We start from the raw sequence: 24,778 nt of genomic DNA, 5'->3' as shown, positions 1-24,778 counted from the left end.
ATCTTGAAATTCTTTATAAAGCTGGTAAGACTAAAGCAAGCAGAGAAGAATTTCAAACTCTCCTCTAAGGAGTTTAGGGCCAACAAAGGTCCTGGTATTTTAGTGACATTGCAGGCTCTTGTAACACTGCAGGCATTTGGAAGCGCTAGCAAATTAACATGCTGCACCAACTCATTTGGTGAACAATCTCATTCAGATCTTAAGCTGCTTGTCCTGTGTTCTGAATGTGTTACCAGGCTGAAAAAATCTGAGGCAACAAAGATGTTTTCTGAAAGGGTGCTACAGTTTTTCCAAGTGTAAAGCTGCTTGCTGTACTTCGGACTGATTGCCAGGACAGTGATAAAAAGTATTTTCTGTCTTGAAGACAAACAAGAACACGACCACTACACTCAGAAATTGTAATGTTATTAGTTAGAGGACTAACAAACTATGGTTCAACGTTATTAAAATCTTCATAACAGAAAGCTGCAGGTCAAGTTTTGAGTTGGTATTATAGCACAGTGCTTTTAACAGGAATAATTCTTAATAAATTGCTTTACCGTGTGATAGAAAAGCGTGCTGTGAAATTTTGTGAATAAAACTGCACAACTACACAATCCTGTTTTCCATTCTTCTCACGTTCTTAGAAGATCAAGCAGAAGGCACACAAAAACACAACAAAAAAAAATAAACAGAAGGAATGCTTACATTATAATGTGCTACTTGTGTTTTCCTATCACAGCAATAACAAACCACAGAGTATCAAAAGAGGATGGTAAGCACAGTGCTGCTCTTTTCTACCACTGTTGCGAGAGGAAATCTAACAAATGTTCACTTCATTTCCAGAAAATAATGGATCCCCCAACTCTAGGAGTCTGTTTGGAATAAACAATGCCCACAAACTACATGCAAATCTGTTACAAATTCACTCCTCCCTAAGCCTGCCATTCCGAACAGGCAGCTGGTAACAGCAATAACAATGAACCCCACCAGTTGACGTATCAAAGTGCTGCCAGTCCACTGCTCCAGAGTAGGCTGCATCCCACAAGACATCACAGGTCAGCTCATAGCTGCGCTGTTCGGCATCAGAACACGAAACCATGTGATCTGCAGAATAAGATGTTGGTCACTTGGACTCACTCTTTCTTGAGGCAAGAGAAAAATTACAGCCCATTTTCAGTATTACTTCTACAGGGCTGCTTTGACTGGAGGAGCTTCATGCAGAAAGGTGGAGACCAGCTCATGCCATCCAGGAAACGGAACCTCTCTTCCTGGTAACATTCAAATTCACAGTGCAAAGAGATTAAGCTGTTTCCTACACTTCAGTGTTGAGCAGGGCCATGTAGGGCATCTCACAACTGCATCTTTAAGGAGTAAGTAATTAACTCCTTATATTAAAAGAAAACAGACACACATATTCCATCCTCTCTTTATCAGGGATGCGTGTGCATCACTCCCACACAACTTCAAAAGTCATTCTAAGCAGATGCCATTAAATATTGATGTTGTATTTCACTTTTGCCTGACTATCTATTTGAAGGGAATTAATTAGTACATTGGAAAAATTATTCTTTGAAACATATCTTTCAGACACACAGACATTTTATATCATTTGGTAAATGCGGCAATTCTAGTATAGAGAATCTATTCTGGGTATCAATCAGCATACAGTATTGATTTTCAACACAAGAACATACAATAAAATTGATGCTCTCTACTACCTTTAACTTAGTCTCTAAGTACAGTAACTATTCAGCATTCTACAATTTCACAACACTCAAGAGCTTTCACAAAAAACATGGGTGCAAGAGAAATTACTGTCTTATTCCCCAGAGTGGAAGAGACATGAGAAGGGACAGGTTTGGGACTTGTGTTCTATTTACACGTTCTTGAGTGATGTGCACTCCATCCTTCCAGTCTGGTTTGTCTTTAATTTGTATCACACAATCAGCAGCACAGGGCCCCATCAATGCCTGGATTGCTCAGTGCCAACCCAGAAACAGGGATGGGATCTTCAGCGACAACTGCTGTCACAGCTCCTCACAGGATCATAAAATAAATTAAAACAAAATTTAAAAATTCATTCGGGCCTTTTAAAGGAGGCTACAGCAAAGCTGGGGAGGGGCTCTTGATCGGGGACTGCAGGGATAGGATGAGGGGGAATGGTTTTCAGCTCAAAGAGGGCAGATTTAGGTGAGACCTTAGGAAAAAATGTTTTGCCGTGAGGGTGGAGAGGCCCTGGCCCAGGTTGCCCAGAGCAGTGGGGGCTGCCCCATCCCTGGACGTGTTCAAGGCCAGGTTGGATGGGGCTTGGAGCCCCTAATTCAGTGGGAGGTCCCTGCCCATAGCAGGATGGGCTTTGAGGTGCCTTCCAACCCAAACCACTCCATGATTCTGTGATGAATTTATGAACTTGTTCTGCTGCAGAACATCAGAAAAGAGAACATTTATTACACTACGCCAGAGCTCAGGACTAAAGTGTAAAGCATCTGCATGTATTGGAGAAAAATTTTTTTGTGGCGACACTAGAGACACAAATGCTTTCAAAAAACATGTGTCTGAAATGAGACTGAAGGTTCTGAACATCACCCTGCCTCGCACAGATACTGATGCAAACAAAGTGACAGATGTTCAGAGAGCCGAGTCAGTGTTACCAAATTAAGCACAATGATCCAAATTTCTTATTAACCTCAAAAAAAAAGCTGAGGACATAATGCAGGCAAACACAATGGATGCACAAACAAAAAGCCCAGGGCTTTCAACTCTTGTATCTGCACTGAAGTAATTGAAATGGCTCATAAAGGTAAGGGCTGAACAATAAGGTTCAGTCTCATATATAAAGTGATTTGGTTGAACAAAGGTACAAAACACAAGCAATTTCTATAATAACAGATATAGTGATAAAGAGGAATAGTCTGAGCAACATTTTACATCAGTGCAGGTGCTCTGCGAGATGAAAATTACCATAAGGGCTTCATATTAGAAGCGATACTGGTTGTAAGGTAAAAATAAATCTCATGAGTGTATCCTCTCTCTAAAATTAAAAGGCTGTAATTTAAGCAAAAATTATAAATTTCCCAATAGAAAAAATCCTCCAAGTTATATGAACTTCTCACATCTTTGCTTCCTTCTTACCTTTGTAATTTCTACTCCATTCTACTTTTATGTCTACACTGAAGAAAATTACATGGTTTACAAACTTTAAATCAAGTGTTCCAAAACACAGCTGTTAAGCTAACATATATTCTGTCATTTATACAGCAGTAATTAACAATTTATCTTGGGGCAGAAAGATCAAAAACACACTCCTTGTTCTATTTTTTTTTTTGAATGTGAATGCAAAATATAGATCAATATCATCTTCCAAAGCTGGATGTAAATATAAATCTGAGGTGAACTCCATTGCCTTAAAAAAAAATTAAAAAGGCAAAAAATCCAAAAAATAAACCTTCAGATTGCTCCTGCTCGGAAACGTTTACCCAGAAAGTGATTTCAATAAATAAGAGCATCTCTCATATCCAAAATGAATGAGTCACTATGATAAGCATCCGGCATTACCATCACAAGCAACCCAGAACAGTCACATAGATTAAACTGCTCCCTAGGACTGACAAAGGAGAGCTCAGATCTTCATGAACTCTGAGAGGAAAAGCCCACAGCTGAAGGGTGACTGCTGCTACAATTCCACATGACCGCTGGCACCACAGAAGCAAGGATCCCCGAAGTGTATGGTGGACTTAGAAGCTCCTGTCTCTACATCCAGCTGTTCCTTCTGACTGAAGGTCTGCCAGTCCCTTGGTAATCGTTATCTACTCCCACTATTAAAAATAGCAATGTGCCAGCCTTCCTCCTCTTTTCTTTTCACTCCTCCTTGTACCTATGCTTTGCTTACTTCTGCTTTCATCCTCCACTACACTGCCAGAGCTTCATCTGTTGGATTAAAGAGCACTTGAACAGAGGAGAAATGCCTTTCTTTGAAGGGGAACAAACAGGAACCTCCTGTCCAACCTCTAACTTGGATGGATCAGAGCTCCTGATCTTCAAACGGCAACTGGAGCTCCTGGGCACAGTTCCCTGAACGTCCCATGACTCCCCAAGTATTTTATAATACAGGGATAGACCATTTGCTCGATGAGCAGTTGAATCATCTAGAAAATATGAAAGAGGATATTGCCTTGAGTCTACTAGATGCTTTATCTGCCAAGCAGGCAAAGCAAGTTGGCCTCTGAACACACTGATACAGCAGAGGAGGAAAGGAGAAAACAACTGCACCCTTACCTATGTACACAGAAAGCGAGGAAAAGAAAAGCAAGTTCTCACAATTTGACATGAACAACCCCTCCCACCACAAGGACGGGGTCATTTGGTGCTCTTTTGGTGTTATGAACATGATACTTTGCACTTGAAACACTCTTCAGCAACTACAGCTCTGGTCCAAAGGCTGAATCAAAACCGCTACCGCCTCTCAGCCAAGACAAGGAAAGTAAAGAGTTTATTTTTTCACAAACCCGCCTCCCCAAAAAACAGAGTGTTGGCTGCTAACTCAGACTGGTGGGCCATGAGCTGTAAGACCAGAGCAGTTATGTTATGGTAGAATATGCTGGCAGAACATCTTTGAAGTGGGAGGTCTTTAAGATGGGAGCATCTGCCAGTTTCCACCAGGGACATTCAACATGTCTTCACATACATCACCAACAAAGAGTCACCCTAAAACATTTCAGGTTTTACAAAGTCCTCAGGCCGTGTGGATGTATTTGTGAGATGAACTGAGATGAACTGAGACAAAGCAGCTAAGAACCAGGAGTAAGACTGAAGAAACGCCCTGTGGTCCATCCCATTCCTTTTTTAGCACCCTTGTATATGAATGGCATTCCTAACTATCAGTAACCATATCCAGCAGGGTTACCGACACATTATAGTTAATTCTTCCTGTGAGCACTTAATATACAGACTAAAGCTCAGTCACAATGTTTCATTCCTCATTCAAGTTAATGAAAGGATTTCTAGAAAAGCTGAATGCAACCATGACATTTTATCCTCTAGAAACTCAGGCATAATTGTAGGCTTGGTAAACACACACAAGGAAGCACAATCTTAAAATTTTGCAAAATTAAGACATCATACAACATACACAGGAACCCACATTTCCTCAGCAGTGACTGCTGTTTAAAAAAAAAAATCTGTGTATTTCCTGGCTTCAAGATCCTTAATTCTACTAATTTAATATTTGTGACTGTATCTATTTTTGGGATGGCTATGGAACACACACACAAAGGAGAGAAAACAAGTCATCAATGCAATGCCATGAACAAAGCTATATAGTTCATGCATTTTTTCTTTTCTTCCCTAAGAGAATATGAGCATTAAGCACTACACTACACAAAGAAACTGTATTATAGTCCCCCTTTTTAAGGGTGATTCATGCCTATGGCTTTTTTTCTTTTAGTTTTGGCTCATCTTCTGATTATTTTCAAAATTCTCCTTATCCAGGAAAGCCTCTTGAAGTGCATTAGGGCTTACACATTAGCCCCCAGTCTGTTTAATTTAGCCCTAATACCTTGAGGATGCTTCATGATGGATTGTTGCTATTCTGATTAAGGAATCAATCTCCCCCCCTGCTGAGAAGGCTGGATGAATGCTTTGCCCCTAGAGGGAAATCAATATTGCTCCACTGACCAGCAACTCCCAAACACTGCATGTGCCCACGCAAGAAAGAAAAAAGCACTTAATTCCTGCATTTTAATTACAAAATAGGTTCTGAATTTCCATTATTTTGACACTTGTTTACTTGTGCAACTCTCCAAGAAGTATAGATTCTAGCTTTTTACTACACTGTTAATATTCCAGATTTTTTTTCTTCCTAGAGATTAACCCACAAGCAACCCACTAAAGAGAACCACACCAAGACAACAACAGATTCAGCATTCTAGGCAATACAAATTGCTGTAATCATATGCATAAAAACCACACATACTGCACAAAAGAGCAGATCTTATGACCTTTGTGTGAATGGAGTACACTACTTTGTCATGTTCTTCCTAACCATCAGGTACTTTAATAACTCAACTGCTAATAACCTAGTTAAATATTTATATTTCTACTGTTTAACTCAGCTAAGGCTTTTGTTAGCTGGAACAATTCAGCACACTCCCACAAACATTAAATGTTGGCACTATGATACACAAGCTTGCTGTTCCAGACTAAGTATTTTCAAAGAGCATCAACAACTATGCAGATCCAGTCTTCAAAGATGCCTAAATTAGGTGCATGTGTTTCACAACAGCACATTTCTTGCAAAAATTGACTTATTCAACAATTACAGGTTTTCTATTCCAAGACAGCTTCGTGTCAATCATACTGAACCTCTGGAAAAGGAGCCTTCAACAGTTTGATACATAATACAAGTGTAAAGATGACACAGACAAGAATCAAAGCAACAACCACAATGTGAAAAGGAAAAACAGCCCACAATTCTGCAGAAGAGGAGGCGCAGCAGTGCTCACGGGTCATATCACGCTTTACCAGAAACGGACATGTGCTTCCAGGGTTGTTTCCTGGGCTACTTCATTGCCTCTCAGAAGACTGCATGCAGCCACACAGCCAGAGAGACGATATTTTGTCTTTAAAATAGAGTTGGAATCTAGCTATCCCCTCCATTCCAAAAATAAGGCTGTAAATCCCCAGAGCACTGATTTAAATAGGACCCGAGTCACACATGTCATGTGCTCTGCACTCTCATTACCTAAGGGTTAGGCTGGTGCATTTGCTCAGCTCACAACTTTGGTTTTCAGGTAAAGCACACAGCAATCACCTTTAAACACAGAATGTCCTGACCGCCCTGGGCAGGCTGTATATCCTTCAGGAAGATGCAGCCTTTCTCATCAGCTGATGACAGTGTCTGAGCAAAGAAGCTACTTACCAACATACAGACACTACTGAAATGTTTGCTTACGAGGTTTTTTGCACATCAAAAACTCAAGTAAAGCTGCGCTACAGTTTTTCAGCTTCTACATTTAAGTTAAACACATGCCAAAAAGCGTCCTGTGTGAAATGCAGATGCTTCACTCTTTGGAGTTGTAAGGAAATAAAGGCTCTTGACCAGCAGTGCAACCTCCTCCTTCTCACCCTTCTTTTTAGGCTTTTCCAGTGACAACACACAAGCAGAAGCATCCCAGACTGCAAGACTTGGGAGAGAGGGGCAGGAGAGGTGAAAATTGTTTATGTAGCACTTCATCACAGCTCCACCAGTTAATCCACCGCCAGGTTTTCCTTTTACTACAGCAAAACCTTAGTTACACATTCTTAATGAATGCCACTCCTACAAGACCAACATTTGACAGAGCAACAGCCCTCAAGAGGGCAAGAAATACTTCCCTTCCCTCATTTAAACTTTTGTTGGAGAAAACACACTTCCATTCACTCACCGCTGCATGCCAGTAATTTTTTTCCCTTTTGTAAATATAAGATAAATGTGTTAAAGTATTTATCTCTGCATAGGAGAAAGTACAATGCAGAGTGAAAAACATAATCTACATGCATTTTAAACGTATTTGCTAAACAATTCCTCGAAGTTTTCTGCACAGAACGAGTGGATGAAAAACAGCAGAGCACACACTTCTGGATAAAGCCCTCACTTGGGGATGTAGTCAAATATTCTTCCACAGCAAGTAAAGATGCAAAATGCAGCCACAGGAATCAACATACCTGGATTCAAACCAGTAAGTCAACTTTACTGAAATGTTACATGGAAAAGGCTACATTAAAATAGCAGTGCTACAAAGCCAAGCATGCACAAGACTACTGCTAGGTCCCTTCACTACTTTTCTGTTGTATTTCTTATCAAATCTTCATCCTTTGCTCCACACTTCTTTCCTCTTGTGCATCCACTATACTTTCTCCTGATCCCATCAAACTCTTGATCTGCCATCCATAACGTACTAATGCTACTGAGCATCCTGTCTGACAGCAAGGCAATCCCACCTGTCCTACCCAGAGTCCAGCCCTGCTCTCCCCACACATCCTTTGTCCAAGCTATTTCCTCTTTACTGGTTCCTCGCCTTTTTTGTCTGAACTCCCTTCTTCCTCCTGAGCTCATTTCTGCTCTTTCCTTCGCCCAGTTAGTCATGGTTCACTCATTCTCCCCAAATTCACAATCAGAATAGCCAATTTGAATTGTGTCTCCTCAAACAACCCCATTCCTATAGTTCTTGGTACTCCAATCACAGCAACGGACAAGCAGCTCCCAGTTTCTGTAACTAGATCCTAGTCTGAGCTCTGCCACATTTAGCCTCTTGAATCAGATTGGTTTCTCTCTGACCACAGCATCTCTTCACCCATTCCTCACACTTGGATGAGCATAACAAGAGAAGAAATTGTCCATAACAAGAGAAGAACCAGTTCGCCACCATCAAGGCAATGTTAAGTGGACAGTTGGACCTCTAGCATGACTGTGCAGCCAAGCCTTTCATCTCTTCTCCCTCTTACCTGTAGTTCACATCCTCCCTTTCCCACATTATTCTCCCCTAATGCAGCTCAGACCTCACACGTGCAGGATTGCGTCCCACAGCTCCTTCCTCCACCTCTCTGGGTGCCAATGCAGGAGTCGGAGAGCAGAAGAGTCCGTCTGGCTCCACCCTGGCCTCCAGCAGCCATGGCATGGACAGTCTGGCTGCACTCTCGCAAAGACCTGACCAAGGAACGTTCAATTATTCTGTGGGTGACTGCACCATCTTGTCCCACAAAAAACCCTCCAAGGCCAAAACACACTCAGCACTCACCAGGACTTCTGAAGACTTCAGCACTAACATCTTCACTGAACATTTGCAAAGTGGTGTTTTTCCAAAGACAAGTTTGCCTAACTTGAGGAGATTTTTGCCAAAACAGCAGAAGGCACATCCCAGTTCCACAGCTATTGTCTGCCCAGTTCAAATCCTTGCTCCAACAAATTGGGAGCACTGCAGCTTCCCAAAACCAAAGAGGTATAATGCCTGGTGTAAGACACCAGCCCTGGTGACAAATGAATAATCCAAAATACAACAAAAAAAACACGAGGCGGGCACAGAAAGAAATAAAACTGCAGTCTAAGTACACCAGCTTGGAATAAAAAATGAGCAGCAGAAAACAGGTGACTCCTGTTGATAAGCTTCATAATAAGGAGAGCTATCGGCTCAGTACAGAATATAGGCTGAGACAGAGAAAACTGCCCAAGGCACCCTGTAAGCAATTTCTCAGAGTCAATTGGAGCCGAGCATCAAAATATCCAGGTTTCCAGTTTCCAACAAGTAGTAACCCCAACCTCTCTGTAAGACTGTCATTCTCCTGTCACATCGGTAATACTCCTTTACCTGCACACGCACAGACGCGGTGCAATCAAAGTAAAGTTTTTGAACTACAGAATGAATAATTTATGGGAGAAATCATGCTCGCTGTTAACAGAGAAGTAGGTGCAATCAATTCCGACTGCCCTTCCCCTTCAGATTCCAAGTGCTACTGGCAGCACTCATCCTGCTCCACCAATAGGGTGGAATTAAAGGATTTGCTTTAAAACCTTTCTAGGTACCAAGCAGAAGCACTTGAAAAAAACTGAACAAGATTCGGCCAAGCAACATATATTCAACACAAAAAAACGATGTTATTTCAAATACAACAAGAGGACTGATAATCCACTATGGTGTTTCCACAGGATTAAAGACTAACTAGACGATTCGGTAGTTCACTGGGGACCATCTTTCCAAACCAGGCGTTAATTCCCAAGAGGCTCTGTTTCAAGCTGTATTGCCTCATTGGGTTTCCAAGGGCGTCTGGGGGATTGTTGCTGTGCTTTTGGTTGTTTTTCAAATTAGGCTGACTCTTCCCCAAATAAATTAAGGACAATGTTGCAACAGAACTGCTTCTTACGTGCTTTACAACATGCACATCTGCTTCAGTGATCAGCAACGAAGACAGGGCAATCAACATTTCATTCTTGCACTTTAACTACACTGCTCTGTGCTGTAAGCAATCTTGAGACTCCAGTGACATTGCCATGTTTAGATGCAAAAAGGAACATTTTATTTAATAATGCAAACAAACCATTCCTAACAAACTGAGCCAAAAGAAATTATCAATCAGGTTAACCATCATAGAATGATTTGGGTTGGAAGAGACCTCAAAGATCATTCAGTTCCAACCCCCTGACAATGGCAGGGACACCTCCCACTGGATCCAGTTGCTCCAAGCCCCATCCAACCTGGCCTTGAATACCTCCAGGGATGGGGCAGCCACCACTCCTCTGGGCAACCAGTGCCTCACTATCCTCCCAGGAAAACATTTCTTCCTAAGATCTCATCTCGATCTACCCAAAGGAACGCAAGTCGCCCCTATCTCACCTGCTTGAAAAGACTAAAAACAAATCCTGCACATACGCGCATGCATATATACAACATTTAAACCCCGTTTCCCCATTTATTATTTCAGAAAAGAACAAAGACTGCAATATGTCAAGAGACAGCAGTGGGTTTCTTCTCACCAACTAAACCAGCTTATTGTTTTAAAAAAAAAAAAGTTAAATAGACAAGCAGAGTTTCATGAGGCTGAAGGAAGAAGTTTCATCTGAAAAGCATACGATTAGATTGAAGGGGGAAGTTACTTTAAAATATTTATATGAATGCTAAGGAAACTCTCCACAGAGCGTTGGGTTTTGACAGCTGGATTGGATTCAACCTATAACCAATCTCAGAAGCGTTATTTCAAACAGGATGAAAGTGAATTTCCAAAAATTCATTAGCAGGTTACCTTTCCAGCAATCAACAAAAGCAATAATGTAAGCATGTTATTATGTTACAGTGCAGCAATGGCTCCTTACTCCTCTTGTAGAGTATGGCTTTTGAAATTCTGCTTAAAAGAATGTTTCACAACATGAGTAACACTAATGAGCTGCAAGGAGCCCAGAAAAACATCTCTCATGTTTGACTGCCTTTCCATATGGTTCAAAAAAGCGGGGGATCTTGAACAGCCACAATACAAATGGGAAGAGTCTGTGATTGAAAGGAAAAAAAGATATTCGGGAGTCTTGACTCATGCTGAGAGATTGTAAATCCCCCTTTCTTTAATGACTAGGCAGGAAACACAAGACTAGGCAGGTGACAATATTATAGTAATCGTCTTTCTCAAAGCAAAGCAGAATTATAAACAAAATTACTCGAATGTTTGTACATTAAAAGACCCATCAAGTACCATAAAGGAGGCTTTCTACTCCTGGTGCCTGGGAATACGGAGGGCTGTACGCAGGGACCCCTCACGTATATCCATTCTCCCACCAATTAGCTCCTGCCAGCAGCAGGGCAGCGTCTGCCCAATGCATCTGACTGTTTAAAAATAAACTCCTTTTAAATTAATTAAAAGGACTACAGTACTAATGTTAAAATGCACATTCTTAGAAGATGCAGCAGCCTAGACTACTGTCCTGACTCAACTTCTACACTTTCTCAGTCATCGATCCACAAAAACAGGCTGACTACTTAAAACAGGGAGCCATCCGCTGTGAAATGAGATGTTAATGTCTGACAATTTTGGTACCTCAAAACAGCCCAAATAACTATGCAGAATACTTAGTTAATGAAAAGTATTTTTGCTTTGAAGTGTCCATCTCCATCCAGAACTTGTATACAACTTTTACTCAGAGTCTTAGAATAACCAAGCCAAAATTATAAATACGATGCATTTATTCCTGACCTAAGCTTTTTTCAACCTCTCACTGTATTTGCTTTCTGAGAGTATATTTTTGTGGGTGGAATTCCAGCCTCTTTGAATTACACAGAAGTTTTAACAGTAACTAAACAGAAACCAAAATTCTACTGAATACAAAGAGAAAGGGGTCAGGGATTCACAGCTCTGCCTCTCGGAGTTGCCTAAATGATGCTAAATAATTTTCAACAATTCACAGCCCACTTGCAACAAACCCCACTTTTCAGCAGAGCATTTGCAGTCACTATAGCAGAAGATTTTCTGAGCTGCAGAGAGTTCACCCACCCACCTTTGAAGGCTGGGCCCATTATTGTATAGAATGGAAACTCAACTCATGATCAGAGTTAACTCTGATTCAGCACAAAAGACTGAATACTTCTCTGAGTCCTTGTCCCATCAGAAACCAGCTCCTGTTCCTTTTGGTTTTGGGGAGTAACAGTTACACCCAGACTCAAAGAACTGGCAGGAAATGTGAGAATGGGATGGGTGGGATGACACAGTTTTCTACTGTATGCAACAAACTACAGTAGGGCACACAGTAAAAGTACATGTTGGTTTCAGAATCAATACATCAAACCCAGATCCAACTCGACGGATCCTCTTACAGAGAACAAGCTGACAAGAATAGAGCCAAGCATTTAAGCTCACCCTTGCCTAAGACCAAGAGCACCCAGGTGCTCCAGACGGTTTCTGAATGTGAGTCACCACTATGCATTATAAACACTATTGATGAACAATACTGCATTCAAGCAAATTTAAGAAATTTAAGGTTACAGCTGTTTAAACACAAATTCTGCTGATGAAATAGAGACACGAGTACTGAAAGAGGAAACGATTTATCAGTTACAGATAGCAAGCAGGGCCTTCCAGTTCTGAGTTGTACCTATGCTTCATCGTCCAACTATGAGGATGTAGTTAAGAGAATATGGTCTACAAGAAAACTACTTCTTTTAATTCTGTGAATTAAGAAATTACCATTATGGAAAACAAAAGTTTATTGGCAATTACCATTCCTCAGGGGAATGAACTTTTAAAGGCAAAAGTAACCATATCTACAAATTCCATTTTTTTGGCACACTCTACAACAAAAGGCAGTCCCTAAAGTATCGGTCATGCAAGGAACTGGCCAACGGAGCCCCTTGCATAAAGACAGCAAATTAAGTCCTTCCCATATACAGAATATTCACCTTCTCGCGGGCCAACAGGACAATGACAGGTGTGAGCGGACACCCAGCTTTTCATAAAGGGCAAAGAAAAATCTTATAAATCACCCACCTTCCTCTCTAGCCTTTTTTTACCTTTACGCTGAATATGGAAAAGATTAATCTTCCCACATTTAATCACTTCACTGCTTGCACTTGCCATGCTGTGTGACGGAGTTCTGAAGAAAGAGAGTTTTTTCCAAGACCACTTAACCACAAATTTACACGTAGCTTCGCCAAACTACATACTGTACCAAAACTCATCATCAAGACAGTTCATTCTCTTCAATATACTGACCATGCAGCCACAGCTTTTTCCACTCAAAAGACAAGGGCTGATGTGCTGAGGTTAGTTTTAGCTCAGTTTGCTATGTAATTCCTACCACTTGCCTTACAGACTTCATACCACACTGGTGGGAATCATAGCACACAGTAGCATTTTTACTAGCTTCAGAACAGCTGTATCCACCACACACTGTTATTCCCCATTTCCCAAGAGAGGAAAAGGGTGAAAGAGATGCCAGTGTGCTTTTACAGCCTATTGTCCTCAAAGCGTTGCTGATGGAAGGTACAAACTGGGTCCATACACTGGTACACATAATCTATACCACTTATATTATCTAAACATTCAGAAAACATTCCTGAAGTCGGCACTCAGACATGAAATAAGTATCTACCACTCCCAAACCTCTTAGCCCTTAATGCTGCTTCTCGAAGGGGAGTGAAAAACAAAATGGTTCGGTCCTGTGCCTGCACTTTGTCCTTCACCCAACACTTCTTCCTCCAGTTCTTGAATGTTTTGAGTTTAACGGGCTGAAAGACTTCTGCAGGGGCTGAGTAGACAGACAAACAGCACAGCACCCGCAGCACCCGGTGCCATCCTGCGCTGCACACTTACATGCAGGAAACTCGCATGAGACCTTCAGGTTTTGCTCTGCAACACCGATTGCTCAGAGGCCCCAGCTGATCTCGTTATCCCAAGCATTTAGCCTTATATAGGATATAAACACTGCATTAGTACCTCTAATAAATCTGCTGGTTATGGCTCCATTTGCCGTCACAGGGCCCACCCCGTGAACTCAGAAGTCTAGATTTGAGTGAAACATCAATAGGAGCTTTGCAAGAGAAGCTGCAAGCCAGAGGCACGGAACACGCTCCCATCACAGCACTGGAAGTCTGTCTAGGGCCTAACTCACATGTTGCCAAAGGGATTTTAGTGCTTCTGAAGTATGAGGCTTTCTGCAACCAGCTTTTTTTTTTTTTTTTTTTCCAGGAATGAATAGAAATTCCACATAAATCTATGCACATTAACATTCTACATGCTCCAATGAGCAAGCTCAATTTTACTTCTCCGTTGCTACATTTAAAGGGGTGAATCATGAACGCATCCAGCCTGGCAGATCAGCACATCACACACACGGGGTGCAAGTCGAGCCTGATCAAACAAAGTGAATCTTTCTACCCAATTTCAAACTTCTAAACTACAATGGGAAACACCTTTTACTGCCTCAGCTTTGAGTCCATCAAATAAATGGTTGCATCTAATCACGTACCAGCCACATCATGAACGAGGCATTTGTTGCTCACATCTATTCCTAAACACCCATTCTCTGACTACTTAAACCAAATACTAACGTCTAAGGTAAACGGAAATTTAATTTTGTTTTAAAAAAATCATGCTGTGATCAACAAAAGGAAGGCAGTGTATAATAAATACAGGTTGTTTGTGTGGCTTCCTTTCCCAGTGAAAGGGAAAACAGAGAAAGAAAACAGTATTTTGGCCTAAATACCCAGAGCACTGGAAACTGATGTGTTTTCAAAGCTCTGTCCAATTTAAAATAAACCAGCTCCTGCCAATTTTGCATCCAGAATCATTTAATTTATGGGTCCAACTCTTTTTGTCAGTAACCTGCTACATTTCTCCAGGTACTGAAGCCACTAAAAATAACAGTTTGATGCTGCTAAAGACAATAATTTCACCAACAAAACCTTCAATGAAAAAACCAAACATGCTACAAAAGCAGTTTGCAACTGTTACAGAGGACAAATGTATACTTACACACTTGCAGAGATTACATAAAACAGAGGCAACTATTTATAAGCACTACTCTACTACCAGTTTTTGTGCAGAAACCTCCCTGTTTGCACACCTTTAAGAATGCACAGCTAAGTCCATCTTGAGAATTCAGAATTTATTTTCCTGCCCCAAAACTGTTTTGCTGTCTCTTACTTGAATTCTACTCAAACGATTTCATCAGCCCCCAAAGCTTTCAAAGTGCAGAAAAAGAAGGGAACTGCAGATCAACACTCCCATGCAGCAGAGCCGTTTATATACTGATGAATCAATGCAGCATCACAGAATAATTTGGGTTGGAAGGGACCTTAAAGCTCATCTGGTTCCACCCCAGGGACACCTGCACTGGATCAGGGGCTCCAAGTCCCATCCAACCTGACCTCGAACCCCTCCAGGGATGGGGCAGCCACAACTTCTCTGCACAACCAGGGCCTCACCAACCTCACAGGAAAATATTTCTTCCTAAAATCTCACCCGAGTCTCCCCTCTTTCAGCTTAAAACTGTTTCTCCTCATCCTACCACCATCATGATATCCCCGAGTGTAGTGATATAGCATCACTACAGTATTTCGTCACTATCCATCACTTCTCTTTCTCTGGAGGTACAAACATACCACAATAGCCTCTCAGCAAGCATTTGCTCCCTAATTTACTTTCCAGTTCTGACCAGATCGAGCTGTAACCACAGTGTCACAGCAAAACGGGATGCTTGCTTAACTCTCCGCCAGAACAGGCCTGTAATGCATCAAGAAAGGACAGCAATCAGCACACCTAAAATAACCATTTCGAGGCAGAGACAGTTTTAAGAGTTCAGACACGTTTACAACTTAACTTGCACCGGTTCCAGGCTACAAACAACTGAATGCAGGAGGGAAACCCTGCAGTGCTCTGCAACCCAGTGACCCCCTGCCACTCAGGCTTGACTTCTCCATTCAAAACACGGTTTCCGTTTCCCTCTTCCCCCCGACCTTAGCGCACAGACTTCTCCAAGGGTTTTCCATGTCTCCCCTATCCATTGCACGACCAGCAGTTGCAGAGCCTCTTGCCCGCTGTCGCCAGCCTCGGTAACCGGTTTGGCTCCTCTGTGCTGCCAAACATGGCTGCACCATCTCCTCTTTGTGAGGGAATATGTGCTTCCCTGCTGCTTCCAGCACTTCTTTTACCTGCCCACCCTTATTTTCTCAGGTTAGGGAGGGTCCATTTCAAACCCACTTTTCAGCTCTTTTAAACAGTTCGGTATTTTCCAGGCTAAACCAAATGCATTTACATTTCCCAGATTCACTTCAAAAACAACCCAGGAGCTGGAGACACCGAAATCCACACACACGGTTAAACCGTACTTATTTACACACAACAGAACAACACAAAAAATCACCTCCGTCCTTCAAACCAAGCGTGGGGAGAAATCCCTTAACCTCAACGAGAAGGTGATTTTATCATTTCCCTGCAGCTCCCTCTCCTGAAATTGGACCCCTTGGATACAAACCCACCTCCTGCAGGAGCCACACGCACAAACCACCCCAGCTTTCGCCTCCCCCGCCCCGCTCTCAGAGTCCCCTTTTGTGCTGGGGAGCAATTTTAGGCGAAGAAAATCAATAAAACCAAGGAGTCTCCGCTGGGATCTCCATGCACGTATGAGCTTCCAGGGCTGGGGCACCCGCAGAGCGGAGCTGCCGGCTGGAGCCCCCCCACACCGACACGGTCCCGAATTCCCACCCCACAGTCTCCCCCAGCCCCGCACCGCAGCTCCTCCTGCACCTCCGCACACTCTCCTAAAGCGTAGCTGCCCCCAGACCCCCCCAATTACCCCGGATCCGTGCACCGCAGCTCCCCAAACCCTGCAGCTCCCGCCCTGGAGCCCGCACTGCAGTTGCCTCCGGACCCTGCAGCTCCCCTCCGGACCCCCAAACTCTGCAGCACCCCCACGGAATCCGCACTGCAGCTCCTCCTGAACCCCACACCATCCCTGGATCCCCGCACTGCAGCTCCCCCGGACCCTGCAGCTCCCCTCCTCGGCCCAAGACCCCAAACCCTGCAGCTACTCCTGAACCCCGCACCGCCCCGGATCCGTGCACTGTAGCTCCCCAAACCCTGCAGCCTCTCCACCCCCCGGACCTTCTCGCTGCCCCAGACCCAAAATCTCCAGCTCCCCTTAATGCAGCTCCCCCTGGACCCCGGCACCACCCTGGCTCCCCTCCCTGCAGCTCCCCTTGGACCCTATAGCTTCTCACGGATCCTCCAGTGCCCCAGACCACAAACCCTGCAGCTCCTCCTGAACCCCACAGCTCCCCTCGAACCCCCCCAGACCACAAACCCTGCAGCTCCTCCTGAACCCCACAGCTCCCCTCGAACCCCCCAGACCCCAAACCCTGCAGCTCCTCCTGAACCCCACAGCTCCCCTCGAACCCCCCAGACCACAAACCCTGCAGCTCCCCTCGAACCCCCCCAGACCACAAACCCTGCAGCTCCCCTCGACCCCCCCCAGACTCCAAACGCTGCAGCTCCTCCTGAACCCCACAGCTCCCTCGAACCCCTCCTCCTGAACCCCACAGCTCCCCTCGAACACCCCCCCCGACCCTAAACCCTGCAGCTCCTCCAGGACCCTGCAGGTCCTCTCGAACCCCCCCCAGACCCCAAACCCTGCAGCTCCCCTCGAACCCCCCCCAGACCCCAAACCCTGCAGCTCCCCTCGAACCCCCCCCAGACCCCAAACCCTGCAGCTCCTCCTGGACCCCACAGCTCCCCTCGGACCCCCCCCCCAACCCCAAACCCTGCTGCTCCTCCAGGACCCTGCAGCTCCCCCTCGACCCCCCCCGAGACCCTAAACCGTGCAGCTCCCCCCGGACCCCCCTCCCGCCCCGCACTCACCCACAGCTCCGTGCCCCAGCTCATGGCTCCGCCGCGCCGCGGGCGCTAAGCGGTGCGTGTGCGCGCGGGTCTCCCTGCCCGCTGGGCTGCGAACCCTTCCCGTGGCGCTGCTCGCAGAGTGGGGTGGGCTGTAGGACGCGTGAGGGGCGCGGGGTCCTTCCGCGGCTTCACCGCTTCATCGCGCTGCAAAATGGCCCGAGCGGCGCCTCGCGGGGAGGCGGTGGCGGAGCTGGCGGGGGGGGGGGCGGCGCGGGGGGGGGGAGTGGAATTGACAGCTCCCGCGCACCGCGCATGCGCCGCGCCCGGGAGGGGCCGCTCCGCGCACGCACCGCCCCCGCGGTCCCCGGTCTTCGCGTCGGTCCAGCCGTTAGCCCCGCGGCCCGCCATCCCCTCCTACGGCCTCCCAGGGCGAGGTGGGGTGGTTTTTAACCAAATACCTCTTTTTTTCGACCAAATATTCCTGGGTTTGACCGTTTGGAAGTGGCGCAGCCGCCCCAGGGAGGAGGGAAACCATAGAATCACACAATAGTTTGGGTTGGAAGAGAACTTAGGGCTTATCCAGTTCCAGCCCCCCTCCATGGGCAGGGACACCTCCCACTGGATCAGGCTGCCCAAGGCCCATCCAACCTGACCTTGAACCCTTCCAGGGATGAGGCAGCCACAGCTTCCCTGGGCAACCTGGGCCAGGGCCTCACCACTCTGATGGTGAAGAATTTCCTCCTAATGTCTAATCTAAATCTTCCCTCCTCCAATTCAGAGCCATTCCCTCTCATCCTATCACCACAGGCCTTTATGAATAGTCCCTCTCCAGCTTTCTTGTAGCCCCTTCAGGTACTGGAAGGTCACTACAAGGTCTCCTCGGAACCTTCTCCAGGAACAACTCCAACTCTCTCAGCCTGTCCTCTTATGGAAGGTGCTCCAGCCCTCCGGTCATCATTGTAGTCCTCCTTTGGACCCATTCCAACAGTTCCATCTCCTTCTTACCTTGAGGGTTCCAGAACTGGACACAGTACTCCAGATGAGGTCTCACGAGAGGAACAGAGGGGCAGAATCACCTCCTTCAACCTGCTGGCCAGACTTCTTTTGATGCAGCCCAGGATATGGTGGGCTGCAAGCGCACATTGCCCGTGCAATGAAACCCACCCCCTTAAAATCCTACAAGGGCTGCCTGCTTCTAACACAGCTACATGTCTATCATAGTGATAGAAAAAGTAGTTACTGTGACAAAATGTGGAGTATTTTGATTTAAGGTGAAGTAAAGTTCATCTAAGTAACTGTGTCTTTGAGAGGGGGTTGGTCAGAAGGGACCTGAAAGCCCACCCAGTTCCAACCTGCCATGGGCAGGGACACCTCCCACAGTTCCAGGTTGCTCCAAGCCCCATCCAACCTGGCTTTGAACACCTCCAGGGATGGGGCAGTCACAGCTTCTCTGGGCAGCCTGAGCCAGTGCCTCACCACCCTCATGGTGAAGAAATTCCTCCTAATGTCTAATCTAAATCTTCCCCCTTCCAAATCAGGGCCATTCCCCCCCATCCTATCACTCAAGGCCCTTGTAAAAAGTCCCTCCCCAGCTTTCCTGTAGCCCCTTTCAGTACTGGAAGGCTGCTAAAAGGTCTCCCAGAGCCTTCTCTTCTCCACACACTCACACCCAAAATAACATAAGTCTAGGAATATTAAGCCTGCCATTTGTCACCAACACGCTCAGCGAGCGGCAGAAAAATAACCGAATGGTCTGGCTTTGCAGAAGTGTGGGTGGTTGTAGCGATTGCACAGGCCTTACAGAAAACAGCCCATTGCCTTGCCAAAGAAATAAGATTTGTTTTGTGCACGTCTTCTTCTCTAACAGCATTCATTTGAGCTGCATCGCTTAATCAGACTCTACTTTCCTGTTTTTTAGCTACAAGACACGTAAAAAGGTCTTTATACTGATTTGATATTGTTGCATTTGTTCATGAAAGGTTTAGTTGGCTGTCAGTCAGACTCTATGATCTTAGAGGTCTTTTCCAACCTCAATGATTCTATGATTTATGGATTTAGGGGGGGGAAGGAAAGCACATTTGTTCACCTGAGTAACGTGGTACCAGCTTAGAGAGGGTGGGGATCCTTTTGATGTCAGAAGATAAAATAGTGACCAGCTGCTACAACAAGGATTCTCTCCCCAAGATCAATGCTCTTCTTTCACTGAGGCTTGGCCATTCACCTACATGATAAAAGACAGAAAAGAATAACTTATTAGGCAATTCCAACCTCTACAACAATGAAAACAAGTCTTAGGCTAGTAACCAAAGTGCATTTATTTTTATCTTGGTTCAACTGATTCGAACCTGGCTCCTCACACAGATGTCTTTGAAAGGAAAGGCAACTTTTGTTTATTATTAAAAATTGTTACTTTTAAGTACTGACTTCACAACAGCTGAACAACACTGTGCAACTCATTCTACAGAGTACTTCTTGCTGCTGCCAACACATTTAAATAGCTGAGCCTGCTCTGCTGCTAAAGGCACAACCACAACCTTCCAAGGGTTTGTGCTTCCACAAAGAAGCACCACCAAAGCCCTGCAAAGCTGTCTTGAGACCTACATCCATCCAGAACACATTGCAAAACCAGACAACACGCTCGCATCGCGACTTTGTGAGATCTTAATCCATAAATACATGAGCTAAAAGAATGTACAGGGCCCAAACAGAAAGCAGCACTGGTATCATCCGAGGTAAATTTGCTGTGGAATTTCCTTTTGCACAAAGAGCTGGGAGGGGAACAAGGCGAACCTGTTACACCGGCACAGGCAGGGGAACCTGTCCACACCGAAAGATAAAAACGTTTAACCGGTTACGGAAAGATAAAGGCCAGTAGTGCAAGTTTTGCGTTAGGATGGTATATTAGCATCAACCACGCCAGAACCTATGGAAAGTTATTAAAATGGGTATGGATAGAGATTTAAGACAAATGCTAAACTAAATTAATTCCAGATATTTCTGGAAGGGGACTTCTTCCTATCTTTGATTAGAATTTAGCCAGAAACTCTTCAAAGCAGTGTCTGCCACGTATGTTACTACTCTCAGCCATACAGTGCCCAAACCAACAGAGCCTGCAGCTTGCTTGGTCCCCAATTACTAATGCAATTAGCAGTGATGGTAGCATTAAGAGCCCTTTATGCTGAAGTATAATGCTGGAAAGCTCAGTAGTTCCCAGCCTCAAAAGAATAACTCAAAATGACACTTAAATTATATTATCCATCACTTTATTAGTTAATTCACACAATACAAATCTGAGCAACACAGAAGCCAGTGGGAGTTTTCCTTCAGCCCCACTAAGAAGACCAAGCAGAGCTGTAACTATGGGCCTGTTCCTGGAAATTCTCATGTATACCTCTCCTATTGTTACGATTCAGAGCACTCCCAGAGGTAGATCCTAAACCTAAGTAGAAGCAATTCCCTCTTTAGAAGGCCAGAACTTTGCCTAGGAAACCTCAATTCCACTTGAAAACAGCTAGATTAGCTGCTAAACAATGTAAAAGATATTTGAAGAAGATAAAATAAATCCCTAAACTATGGTTCAATCTAAATCCTTTTCTCTGAGTTTGTTTACTCATGTGAAGCAGAAAAAAAGCCCCTGCAACTTCCAAAACACCTACAAGCATTTTTAGCTTCCAGAATACAAAAGGAAGAGGACCCACCTTTCCCCCCTGGAGTTATCACTTTTGCAGCTGCTTCCCTTTTAGTTGTATAACTCTACCCAGCTCATCTCTGTCCAAGATAAGGAACCTAGATGTTGCTTATAACCTCTCATACACTGGCCCTGAAACAGCACCAGGAAAGGAAAAGGACACACCTTTCCCTAAGGCTATCACAGCTGTTTCCTTCCTGATGTTACAACACTACAGGGGTCCTTCTAAAACACAGCTGGGATCATTGGTTCTCTTTAAATGCCCTATCAGGGCTCAGAGGAGCCTGATTAAGGCCTAATTAAGACATAACAACCCCCAATAACCCCCCGGATAAACCTTAATGGCTCTGACCAGCCTCACCTGTGTCCTCCACACACACACACTCTGCCCAGGAGCCTCAATTAAGCTTTGCCCTGAGGGTTTCAGCAATGTTGTAGGGGTTTTTAGCTCAGCTATGGCTCTGCCTAGCTATAGACCCTGTTGATGTGGCTAATGTGATCTGCCGAGCTATAGACCCTGGCTTGCATCCGGCTTATCTCAGACCTGTCTCATTCCTCTGGAGCTGTTAGGCATCACTAGGTTGTGTGTCTGACCTTGGTTACCATCCTCTGAACTGCTGATGGACATCTAAACTCAGACTAGAGCTGCCTTGCCTGGTGACCTGGACTTCTGGCTGCTCCTAGCTGCCATCCATTGTCCTGCCCTGCTTGCCTTGCTTTAGGACTGTAAACCAGGACCCTGGAGCGGTGAGGCTCCTGCCCTGTGGTCTATGTCATCATGCACATCTCCCAAATCCGTGTCCCTAGCAGAACAGCCAGTCCCTGCTACTCTACAACATCCCCATACTTCATGGAGTACATTGATAAGCTAACACTTAACCTGGTTTACTCTGTACTGAAGTACCTGAAGACTGTCCCCATGCCAAGATTTTTCCAGGCATTACTAATGCCTTCCACCAATCTCAAGAGTTGCCTGTGATATGCCTAAAAAAAAAATACTCTGTGAAGGCTTCTAATTGGATATTTGGGTACATGTGAAAATGTGATGGAGGAAGAAGATATCCAGGCTAAGTATGTTTAAGCACAGCTGAGAATAACTGTACTTGCTAGGAACAGCACATTTAGAGCCAGGCAAATCTTGTCTGGAAGCTACAGTAGAACATATCAGTGTAGTGATGAGGGCTGCTGTTATAGCATATTCAGACAGCAGCCAGTTTGCATATTGAGAGGGATGTAAGTGTCAGCACAGACATTTCTTAACATATAAATTCCTAGAAAAATGTATAGCCAAAGTAAACATGTTATGAATTCCAACTTTGAAATTATTTAGCCTTGCTTAGTGGGAAACTTACAGTTACTAAAATATATCCTAATAGTTGGTGGAGAGTTACATGGAAAAAAGAAAAAGCTCTTCATATGGTTTCAAGTCTGTGGTATAGAAATCCCTGACTGCTATTAGGAAGCATCTTCAGACTGAGAGGCTCTTCAGCTGAACTAATACCTAGAATTACAGGGGAAAACCTCTTACTATTTAACCGCTGAAGTAGTCAAAGTGTGCCTGATACTTAGCAATGGAGCAAAGCACTAAAGCCTGTGCTGCAGCTGTGGCTGGAAGCAGCTATTTCTCAGGAGTCAAAAATCCACATTTCCCAGATGCTCCATGCACAGGAATTCTAATAATTACAACATTAAAAATACTAATGCCCATAAAATATCTGGATCAGGGTGATCTTGTCAGAATAAATAATCTGATGCTTATAGTGGGATTCTTTCGATCCATGGAGTGTAGCCAGGCGCATGGCAAGGGCTGATGCTGACAGGACATCTAGTGGCATAAATCAGCTATTGCCCAGAGAAAGAATCCTCCCAGTAAAAACACAGGCTGATTCCAGATTTTCTGGTACCAGTCCAGGTTTCTTTGGCTGATGGCAACGTTTCTCTGCTTATTACCCAAGAGTATAACAGGAAAAAGAGGAAATGTTAGAGAGGTAACACCAGAATTACTTCTGTACAAAGATGTGACATTCTCCATTGTCTTGTTAATGTAGTCAAGACTATTGATTTTTCTCTGCCTTTTCACCCTCGTTTGCATCCTACTACTTGCCTGGTCCAATCCAGTTGTTTATCTGGTTTTAGATGAGGAAACTTGCACAGCTGTTACTCCATGTGAGTACAGGGAACACAGGAATATTTGAGTTCCAAGAGCTGACAGTACAGGACTCCCCAGTGACCACGTGCGTTTATTTACACTGACGGCTTCCCATTGCATAGTCTTCCCGGGCTTGTTAGCAATGTGTTAGCCTAAAAGCTGTTTTAATTGCCCCTATTAATTTGTGTTCACTTTGCTTCTTGTGTTACCCTCAGATTGAGCAACAAAGAAGTCACTGAAGAGAGGCCAAATCTGCTTTTTGCTTCACGTGGAAGTGGAGCTACAACTAACAGTTTCAAATAGTTCAACAGCTGCCAAACTATTCCAGTAAGGAAGCAGGAAGCCATTTGTTGTATTATACAGATATTTTTTTTAATATAGAAGGCCAATAGCATCCTGACCTGTATGAGAAACAGTGCAGCCAGCAGGAATAGTCCTGTAGTCAGTGCTGATGAGGCCACACGTTGAGTCCTGGGTTAAGTTTTTGGCTCCTCAGTACAAGAAGGACGTTGAGGGTGTGGAGGAGGGTGTCCAGAGGAGGGGGTCTGAGCTGGTGAGGGGTCTGTAGCGCAGCGGTTGTGAGAGCGGCTGAGGGACCTGGGGCTCTTTGGAGAAAAGGACCGTGAGGGGAGACCCCATCGCTCTCTGCAGCTCCGAGGAAGGAGATTGTAGTGAGGTGGGTGCTGGTCTCTTATCCTGAGTAATAATTGATAGCAAGAGAGGAAATGGCCTCAAGTTGTGCCGGAGGAGGTTTGGATTGGATATCAGGAAAAATGCCTTTACTGAGAGGGTTCTCGGGTACTGAACAGGCTGCCCAGGGAGATGGTGGAGTCCCCATCGCTGCAGGTGGTACGGCAAATGCTGGCAAATAAACTCTCTAAGGCACATTTTGGAGTTTTAGAAAGCAAGTACCCTGTAATCAGGGCTGGGCAACACGAGGGAGCGATCCCCATCGATCCTGTGTGGCGAGACAAAAGCTGGTTACAGAATGGATTTCCAACTTAAATACTACAACTCTCCTAGAAATCTTATGCATATTCTGTCATTTTCCAGGGACTCATTTTAATGTTGTTATGAGCCTCGCAACAGTCAAATCTGTTCTTTATTTGGAGCTT

At 44.6% G+C, this 24,778-nt stretch overlaps 1 protein-coding gene across 1 annotated transcript in view; it reads right to left on the bottom strand.

Moving 5' to 3' along the window:
• FNBP1 (formin binding protein 1) overlaps window positions 1–18,088 on the bottom strand; it is a 97,880-nt gene extending 79,792 nt beyond the window's left edge. Inside the window, exon 1 of the mRNA XM_054083842.1 lies at window positions 17,848–18,088. Within this exon, the coding sequence (XP_053939817.1) occupies window positions 17,848–17,871 (24 nt within the window). The 5' untranslated portion in view covers window positions 17,872–18,088. The remainder of the gene's footprint in view (window positions 1–17,847) is intronic.
• Window positions 18,089–24,778: the final 6,690 nt, after the last annotated feature.

Source organism: Cuculus canorus, chromosome 19 (genome assembly GCF_017976375.1).
Source record: "Cuculus canorus isolate bCucCan1 chromosome 19, bCucCan1.pri, whole genome shotgun sequence".
Lineage (NCBI taxonomy): Eukaryota > Metazoa > Chordata > Aves > Cuculiformes > Cuculidae > Cuculus > Cuculus canorus.
Note: the sequence above shows the minus strand (reverse complement) of the source record. Positions and strands in the feature narration are given on the sequence as shown.